This window comes from Bidens hawaiensis, unplaced genomic scaffold (assembly GCF_021521415.1).
Source record: "Bidens hawaiensis isolate Kalapana, Puna unplaced genomic scaffold, B.hawaiensis_p1.1 tig00040559_1, whole genome shotgun sequence".
In the NCBI taxonomy this organism is placed as follows: Eukaryota; Viridiplantae; Streptophyta; class Magnoliopsida; order Asterales; family Asteraceae; genus Bidens; species Bidens hawaiensis.
The window spans coordinates 14,589-24,696 of record NW_027497155.1 but is presented as its reverse complement, the minus strand read 5'-3'; the positions used below and the strand labels follow the sequence as shown (position 1 = coordinate 24,696).

General features: G+C 34.9%; 1 protein-coding gene across 1 annotated transcript; it reads left to right on the top strand.

Annotated features, from left to right (window-relative positions):
* The first annotated feature begins 362 nt into the window (after positions 1-362).
* On the top strand, positions 363-2,233 carry LOC143592164 (alkane hydroxylase MAH1-like). The gene is made up of 2 exons (XM_077072143.1): positions 363-1,665; positions 1,790-2,233. Exons 1-2 carry the CDS (start codon positions 463-465, stop codon positions 2,108-2,110), a joined length of 1,524 nt encoding a protein of 507 aa, XP_076928258.1. The 5' UTR covers positions 363-462; the 3' UTR covers positions 2,111-2,233.
* The last annotated feature ends 7,875 nt before the right edge of the window (positions 2,234-10,108 follow it).

Sequence of the window (10,108 nt, the reverse complement as noted above, 5' to 3'; positions counted from 1 at the left end):
TAAAAAAAGTTAAACTATATTTCTCTTGTTTATTAGGCCACTCGTTCTGGGGTGGTAAAGCTGAGATGGCTGCCCGTAATATTGGTTCATGTTGAAACCAATTCGTTTGGTTAACAAAAGTCAAAATTAATTTATTGTCAGTTTTGGTTCAGGTTGAAACCGGTTTTTTGAATGGTTTAAGATCGGTTTTTTACTGCTTTTGGCCATTTTTGGCGGGTTTGATTCTGTTAACCGGTTCCAATCATGTGGTTTTAAACCTGCTCATTTTGATTTTCAGGTCGGTTTAAACTTTAACCGGTTTTTTCCCACCTCTATTCATGCATGGTGATTCAAGATACGTCGTCAAACAACAACCAACCAATACCTTAATAATAATTAACTTCACCGTTATAAATAGTACGTGTGAATCCTCGTATCTTCTCACTCTGTCCATATTGATCCTCCCCAAATTTAATAATAATAATGGTGTTACCTTTCGGCTACTTTGAGCTCATCCTCTCCGTCATATGCTACGTCTCTTTCCTTTTATTCCGGCAACGCCATGCACCGCTTTACGACTGGCCGGTCCTCGGCATGCTTCCGGCCTTCTTTCGCGGTGCGGGCAGAGTCCACGAACGCTGCACCGAGATTTTCAAGCAGACCGGTGGCACGTTCCTGTTCAAGGGTCCTTGGTTCACCCACATGGACATGTTAGCCACTGCCGATCCGTACGACGTGCACCATGTCATGAGCTCAAACTTTGTCAATTTCCCGAAAGGTAACGAGTTTCGGGAGATATTCGAAGTTCTCGGTGATGGGATTTTTAATTCTGATGATGAGGTGTGGAGGGGCCATAGGAAGATTACCAATGCTTTGATTAATAATCAGAAGTTTCTCCGGTTCCTGGCTCGGATGAATTATGAAAAACTTGCTAACGGTTTGGTTCCGGTTCTCAACCACGTCGCGTCACAAGGGGCTGTTGTTGACATGCAAGACGTCTTCCAACGGCTCACTTTTGACACGACGTGTATGTTCATAACAGGATATGACCTCGGCTGCTTATCGGTTGATTTTAAAGATGTCCCGTTTTCTAGAGCCATGGATGATGCGGAAGAAGTGATTTTTATTCGGCATGTCATGCCGAAAGCCGTGTGGAAGCTGCAAAGGTGGTTATGTATCGGGAAAGAGAAGAAGCTGAAGCGGGCTTCCGAGACGTTAGATGACGTCATCACGGGTCTTGTCGCTCGCAAGCGAAGAGATTTGAGCGGTGGGATCGTGTCGGGGGACGACGCGAATGGCGTTGACTTGTTGACTTCGTTGATAACGGAGCAGCGGTCGTATAGCGAGGGGATCAAACAAGATGACAAGTTTTTAAGAGACACTATCTTGAACTTGATGATCGCGGGTAGGGACACGACGAGCTCATCGTTGACGTGGTTTCTCTGGCTCGTTACGTCCCACCCTGACGTCGAGAGAAAGATTAGAGATGAAATAAGCTCGGTTATTCCAAAGAGTGAAGTTGGAAAACCTAGAATTTTCAAAGCCGAAGAAACCAACAAATTGGTTTATCTTCATGCTGCAATTTGTGAAGCGTTGAGGCTTTACCCGCCCGTTCCATTCCAGCATAAGGCTCCGGTTAAACCGGATGTACTTCCAAGTGGTTTTCGTGTTGATCCCGACATGAAGGTGAGAATGGATCAAATCATGTTTAGATCGAGTTTAGCGTTTAGCGTTATAATAAATATTAGTGTATTAACTAATGATACTATTGTGAAACTAATACATAATGAATGATCTTTACAAAATTCAGATTTTGTTCTCATTATATGCAATGGGACGAATGGAAACGATTTGGGGCGAGGATAGCATGGAATTCAAGCCAGAGCGATGGATTACCGATAACCAGACGATAAGACACGAGCCATCGTACAAGTTCTTATCTTTCAATGCGGGTCCTCGGATATGCATAGGGAAACAAGTTGCCTTGACACAAGTGAAGGCAGTAGGTGCAACCATTTTGCACAATTATAACTTTGAAATGGTTAAAGGTCATATTGTGGCTCCTAATGTTTCGGTCATTCTGTACATGAGATATGGCTTCAAGGTAAAGGTGGTACCAAGATGGTCTTGACTTGGTATTTATCGTTGTTCTAAATAAATGTAACTATCGTATAGGACATTCATGTTTGCTTTCAGTTTGAACAAAATAAGAAAATAGGAATGAAAAATGTGTGTAACAGGTGGATGAGTGTTGTAAGATTGTAATATGTAAATTCAATTAATTACCTTTTTTTTTCGGAACTTTATGTTAAAATCACACCAGTTTGATCACTTTAACGATTTATCTTTAGATCTATGTTTATATTAAAGAAAGCATAATGAATTACGTATTGTCAATACAATTATTTTTATTCTCTATTACACATTTACCACTATATTTTCCTAAGGAGAAATGTAAATAGCAAGACATTCAAAATCTTATGCCAATTATAAATTCTTCTCTTTTTTTATTTTGTCTATTATTTTATCTTTTACTTTTAACAAAATATCATTTAGCACTCTTAGGATTGGGCTATATTGATAAACAAAATTTAACCTTTAATATGAAATAGAGGTGTGTGTGTGTATACGGTAAAATATATTATACGCTCTTTTTTTTCCAATCTTGCAATTTCATTATTTGTCGTTATCTACATATTTTTTCTTCATTAAAATTCTAGAGGGTATCAAAGTCCTTAGGTATTATTTAATGGAAAATTGGTTTTAAATAATCTCAACTACGTCTTGTTGGTAAATAACAGTCCTAATTTAACATTTGGCTGGTGGTGGTACCAACTTAATGTGTATTTATTTCTAACGGTCCGCGACTAACGAAATGTTAACTCTGTTAGTTTGATGCTTACGTGGCACGCATACTTGTCAAAAATGTCTTATGTTGCAGCTTACGTGGAATCTGTCTCTCTCCCACTATTTCTTCTTCAATTCACTCACCCCACCATCACCTACCACCAATCTAACACCACCATCACCAACACCATATGACGACTGCCACCACCAAACCCCTAGCACCGCCACTACAACTGTTGGTTCCACAACTTCAAAAAATTGAAGCCCTAAAATTGAGGCCTAACTGAAATTTGCAATGGTGGTGGTGACGGTCCAAATGTAAACTAGATTTGTTGATTAAGATTAGCAATCATAGCCACGTTCAACTTCTACACCTCTGTAAACACCATCAATGAAATTATATTAATACCCCCCCCCCCCCATTCTCTCCTTCTCTCTCATACTGTCTTTGTTAATCGCCGAGTTGTTTTTGCTTGCATCAGGTTTTGACGATGGGAACTCAATAATGTCGTTTAAGGTTTAAACAAAGATTGAGAAATAATGGGTCGTTTGTGATGATCCAGTTAAAGGTAGTGACGAGGTTGATTTGGGTTGCGTTGGAAGTGCATTAGAAACTGAGGTTGTGGTTGAAAACGCCAAAACAGTTGGTGCACCCCAGGTTTTCGACGAAAGTCCTGAGAGAACTGAAGTTAATAATTTTGGTGGTTGTTTGGGGGAAAGTAATGAGGGTAATGGGGCAAATGTGACCGGGTAAATGTGGTTTTGGTTGCTGTTTGCCAATTATGGTGGTGACCGGAAAAAATGGAGGCTATGTGGTAATGGTTGTGAGAGAAAGAGATAGGAAGAGAGAGAAGTTAGACACAGAGAGAGAGAAAGCGTGTGTTTGTGGTGGTGGGCCCCTTTTATATGACATATAATGAGACAGATTCCACGTAAGCTGCCACGTAAGACATTTTTGACAAATATGCATGCCACGTAAGCATCAGACTAACGGAGTTAACATTTCATTAGTCTCGGACCGTTAGAAATAAATACATCTTAAGTTGGTATTGCCACGAGCCAAATGTTAAGTTGGGACTGTTGTTTGCCAATAAGACATATTTGAATTATTTAAAACCAATTTTCCTTATTTAATTTACACCATCACGTTGGAAAAAAGAAATTAAATTGGGTGGGGAACATTTTATTTATTTATTTGTCTTATTTCCCTTTTCTAATTTTATTATTAATATTCTTTTCTATTTATTTAGAAATTGAGTTATGGTAGTCTTTTTTTTTTTTTGAAACTTTAATCATTTATAGAAATCTGTAAGTTAAAAATCAGATCAAATAGTATGGAGTTAGAAAATAAATAGTTTCTAATAATAACTTGTTTGCTTATGAGAGAATATATGTAAGAGATGATGAGTGGAAATGCCATGATGAACGAGAGAGAAATAAGCTCTTTTAAATGATAATTGGCCCGAATTAAATTTGCAATTAAGTTAGTTGGAAGTGTTTTCTTTATCCCCCCTTGTTAGAGATGCTCGGGCTAGAATTCAACTTGATGCATCATGTTGTATTGAACATTAACTATTAGAAACATACTTGTATATGATCGTACACTTGAAAATATAGTTGGACTTAAATTAGAAGAGTCCTATATTGATAAGGAAATAGCTTGATTAAATGTTTAAGAATGCTCGGTTTTTTCATATGAGGTGGGTGCTATTTCAGTTTTAATAAGTTCTCATGGTGCAAATATCCTTTGTTACAAAATAAGGCTTTCAAAGGAAGTAAGGAGATTGATGTATCTTTATCATTAAACCTATGCAACTGAGCAAGAAGTCAGATATGATGGGTACACGTTAGAGAGACCACATAGCATTGAGAAATGCTGGACCATTCTTATAAATTTTAAGAATAATAGAAACATGTTATTTTGTTATCTAATCTTTTTTTTTATTGAAAAGTATTTCACAATTTGTATAATTCATATAAGCATTAGAAATAAAAAAAAAAAACTATTTATAATTGTAACCTAACATGTTATCATGAAAATTTTGTAATTACGTAAGATTGAAATAACACAAAGAAAGGTTCAATTTCTCTCTAGACACAAAAGAATTAAACAAGTGTAAAACATAGCTTAGTAAATAGTAATTAATTTACCATAATAATATATTTAGTTACCTTCTCTCAAAAAGAATTCTTTTTTAAATCGGCATAAAAAAGAATTCTAAATCTTAAGTAGAATAGGCTTTGCGATCCAAAAGGGGATAGCGGCGTCACTACACACCTTTCTTACATGTATACACACATTTTTTGTTGCTCGCTTACCCATTATCCAGATGTAATTTGGTTTGTGTTTAAAAAAAAATTTATTAAATCTTAAGTCTATTCTTCCCAATTACCTATACTTGACAACTTAACTTTTCTAACCAAACTTTCACACATGGAAAAATGGTTCCCAAGCGAGGTTGGCATTCACGTATGGAGAGTAGAGATATATGGAGTGTATTCCATTTTTGGTTGAGTTATTGAAAGGAGGTATTACAGTGTGATCTGGCGTGTCTCATTTATGAAGAGGAGGTAGAGTCGGCGAAACATTTAATGATTTCATGCAACTTGTTTGGAGTATTATTTCAACGTGGAGTAAGGTCCCTCTAGGGCCGTGCAAATACAATAAACCGACCCGACCCGCGCTTAACTTGACCCGGGAACCGAAATTGTCTAAACTCTGGAACCGACGATCGGAACATTTACACTTTTATTTCAAGATTTTTAGCTTTTGAACTTTGATCTCAAAACATTTACACTTTCACAAGGCACACAAAATATTTAAACTTTTAACTTTGACCACAAAACTTTTAAACTTTTACAAAATGATCACAAAACACTTTTTCACTTTTAAGTTATAGCCCTAACACATTTCACTTTCTACTTTTATGACGAAATACTTTTTTTTACGGTACCGTAACAGACTAAACTGACACTGACCGAGTTTCCGCCATAACGCGGCGGGTTAAAGCAGCTACATAAACAGTTTGGACACTTTCGGTTGTCCAACTAGGGATGAGCAAAATCAGTACCGATTTGGTACCGAATCGGTACTAAAGTTTTAAGTTTCGGGATCGGTACGGTACTGGTACCGTACGGTATGGTACCGACATTTCCTGATTTTTTATCTTCGGTACCGGTATAATCCCGGTACCGGTACGAACCGAATATTTCGGTACCAGTACTGGTACCAAGAATTTGCGATTTTCGGTACCGGTACCGGTACGGTACCGTGCTCATCCCTTTGTCCAACAAGGTACCCAACAATTATGTTAGGATTCCTTCACAAATCAAACTCGAGTCACAGAAACGCGTGAGGAGTCTTTATCTTATTATATATGAAAAGGAAGATTTTTACTATGTAGTCAATTACTTACTACTTATCACTAATCTATCTTTTATATTAAAAATGCACACATTTTTTTATTATTGCATATACTATTAGATTACTGGGTATCATCAATACAATATTACCAATGGTCACAAGTTGGCATTGGATACCATCAATGTTTTAAAAACCGGTTTTTTACTGGTAACGGATTGAGTTAAAAAATGATATAACCGGTTGAACTGGGTTACACCGAGAGGTTCAACCGGTTGAATAGTTTACCTTATAATTTCCTATAAATGCAATTTCAACTCCAAAAATAACTCAAATATAATTGATTCCATAACAAAAATATAACCCAATTAATCCACATTAAAAAAAATAAAACAAAAGCACTCAATTTTAAATAAATAGTCCTAAAGTTTACACGTTGGAATGTTAATTATCGGGTTAAAATTAATTTTGAAAAAATATGGGCCGCAAATATAAAAAATTTCTCCTGACTTAAACCGGTTGGCCGGTAAAAACTAGTATTTTAGAAAAAAAAACTGCCGATACAATATTCTAGCAAACCGACCAAAAATACCGGGCTCAAAATACTGGTTTGCTGTGAGAAAAATATGGTTCAACCGGTCAGGTTAAACCAGTTTTTAAAACATGGGATACCATAGAAAAGTGTAAAGTATAATTTCTATGTGTAAAGTATAATTATTAGTAGGTAATATTTTGGTAATTTCGATGGGTCAACAATGCAGAACCGAAACTATAAAAATAAAGCAAAGATGATGATACTAAAAAAGGAATAAGTGTTATTGATTTTCTGAATGCTAAAACCTACACAAATGAGCATTTTCGAAAGCTTCTCTATCTCTTTTTTTATAATTACACTAAAAACGTTACATTTTTATTTCATATACAATTGAATAATATTTTTTACATCTTTATTATTATATTTTATCTTTCCTCTATTCACAACCACTTTCAAATATATTAAAAGATAAATACGGAATGAACACTATTTCTCGAAATTTAGTTATCTCTTTCAAAATTTACTCTCTCTTCCACTTACAAACTTTTAAAAGAATTTAAAAATATCTCTCACATAATTATTGATGAGCTATTGTAAATGCTCTTATAAAAGGTGTTTTAATCTGGCAAGTACACCAAAATTTCGAAATTACAAAACCTCAAATTAAAACGAATACACTAAGTAGGCTAATCATGGAAAGATTTTAATGTTGCGAAACATAAGGCGAAAGTCTTTTTTGATGGGATCAGAGGCTTAAATGATAGAAATTTGGCCTACAACTCGTCCAAACCGCCTTAGGCAGCTTGCCACACAACTCGACTCGTCAAGACCTTTCCATTGACTATTCCCGAGCCTCGTAATTTCGCCCCTAGCCCATGTTATACCTATCTTTTTTTAAAAAGTTTTTGGGCCCTTTCAACCATGTTTTTTCTTAAACAGATATGTATAAGAGTCTGCTAACTCGTCGATCAGTTACTCACTAGTTAACAACGGTTAGTTTCAACCATAAAATAGTCACTTTTGCTAGCGGATTACCGAATGACCAATGCACGGGCAAGTTCACAATTTATATTTGTTAACGGGAACATAGTTTTGATGGATTCATTTAAGATTCAACTCAAGATTCACGTGTTTGTTAATGGAAACAAATTTCCGACATATTTTCTCTCGGTAATTCGTATATGATATTAAAGATAAGTTTTGGATAGAGGATATTGCCCTATGATTTACAGGCGTTTATCGATAGGAAATGTCTGGTAATAAAGGAAGATCGTTGGTACTTGGTAGTCCGTAAAAAAATGGCTATATTATAAACCAAATGTTACTAGTTTCAAGTAAATATTTTGTTTGATATTTATATAATGTGCAAGTTCGTTTCAAAAGAAATAATATGTTAAGAATTGCGGAAAATCTATAATACAATTATACACACTACATAAAGTATGAATATAAGTAGTGAGGGAGGGAGGAAAGAGAGGCATTTACATAGCGATTTTATGTGTTACATTTAAACCAATAAATATAAAGGTGTCATGCAGCATATCATTGGTTAAACATATCTATGGGTCATTATATAATACGAGAAAAAACCAAAATTGTTTTTATCTTCTTATTAATAATTTATATATATATATTTTTTTATAATTTTATGCTTCGTAGAAACACATACATAAATTATCATAGAAAAATCCCTAATAAAATTGATCAATTTTATTTTAAAAAGGACTACTAAAATTAATCATGATTAGTGTTCAATTTTTTATTTTGTTTTAAAAATATGTTTATTCTTTTTAATAAATTGGAACCTTTAATGGTTTTTAATCAAATATTTTAAAGCAGACTATAAAATGAAAGAATTGCAAGGACCCGGTCCTGGTGCCCTACTTTGACGTTAGATTTACTCATAAACACAGTTTTAAATATGAGAGCAAATTAAAGCTTTTAGCGGAATAATTAAAACATCAATGATTCATACAAAAACATTTAAAGTTCAAACATCATAAAACACATAACTTCAAATCTTTAGATGTCGGCTTCTTTATTCTTCAACAATGTGTGCTCCTCAAGCCAGCTGTCTCATCCTATTACCCTGCGTGCATACTAAAAGTCAGCTACGCCGAGTGAGTTCTAGTTAATCAGACAACATACATTACATTCACATACTTATATATATACGTATACGGAGATACATATTACATACTTAACTTGTTTACCCTTCTTTTATACATACATATGTTCATTCTTTCTTTTATACTTTCATTCTTTTAACATGTGCATTACATACATAGCTATCTATATGTTTTAAAAGACATTTTGCCCTATAACATTCGCATATATTATTAGGGTGTGTTCCATATATTCGCATATATTATTAGGGTCTGTTCTCTACATTCGCAAATACTATTAGGGTTTGTTCCCTTCATTCGCAGATATTATTAAGGACAGTTCCATTCATTCGCAGATACTATTAGGGTCAGTTCTCTTCTTACTCGTACAACCATACATTCATACAGTTATATAAATACATCCTTACACCTGTCCTTTCACACACATATAACATTCATAAGGCATAAACTTACCACTTAAGGTAAGTGTATTAACATAGAGTATGCACACATCCCCGAAAACATAACAAAGAAAATGGGCTAGAAACTCAATAGTGTCCTGTTACATTCTGAGTTAACGATAATACCTCTCCTTAGCTGTGCACGGCTAACTGTGTAATAATTATATGTATAAATCAACTACTTCTACTATATCATACGTCTCGGTTAGATAAACCCCTAGCTAACTGGGTCCGGGGACAGCGCCCCTGGCAGCTAGATTCTAGGGGCGGCGGCCCCTAGCAGGGTCCAAGGGGAAGAGCACCTGGCTGGGGTTAAGCTGTCTTTACTAAAATTATTTTTTCATTAATAAGTTTTTACTAAAAATCTCATTAAGAAACTAAAGTGCAAACCAAATCGAATCGAACTTATACGTTATACAACATTTTCGCCGTATATGTCCAACATATGCGTCGTATGTAACAACTCGGATTTTTAAATTTTTATTTTATTAACCGTTACCCGACCCACTTTATGTTCGGGTTATTTTATTAAATGAAAATACCGTATTTATCAAGTAAAATAATTATTACATTATTTCTTAATTAAATATAGATTCATACCTTTCGAAATATGGCAATTCAATCCCTAAACTAAGTTTTTACCCCAATATGTTTCCACCTTCAAACTTCAAGGACCAACTTGCAAATATGTGAAAATATTATTATATCTTCCTTAATCAGATCCGTTAACCCGTGACTCATTGGTGTGACTTGCACCTTAATTCTCGACTATAATCAAAAATTGATTTTATAGAATCGTTTACACACGTATTACGTATTA

What these genes read in the sequence shown, in the direction of transcription:
- LOC143592164 (XM_077072143.1), top strand. Translation starts at nt 463, where the DNA reads ATGGTGTTACCTTTCGGCTACTTTGAGCTCATCCTCTCCGTCATATGC. An exon ending in GTGTTGATCCCGACATGAAG is followed by an intron (nt 1,666 to 1,789) that starts GTGAGAATGGAT and finishes TACAAAATTCAG; the next exon opens with ATTTTGTTCTCATTATATGC.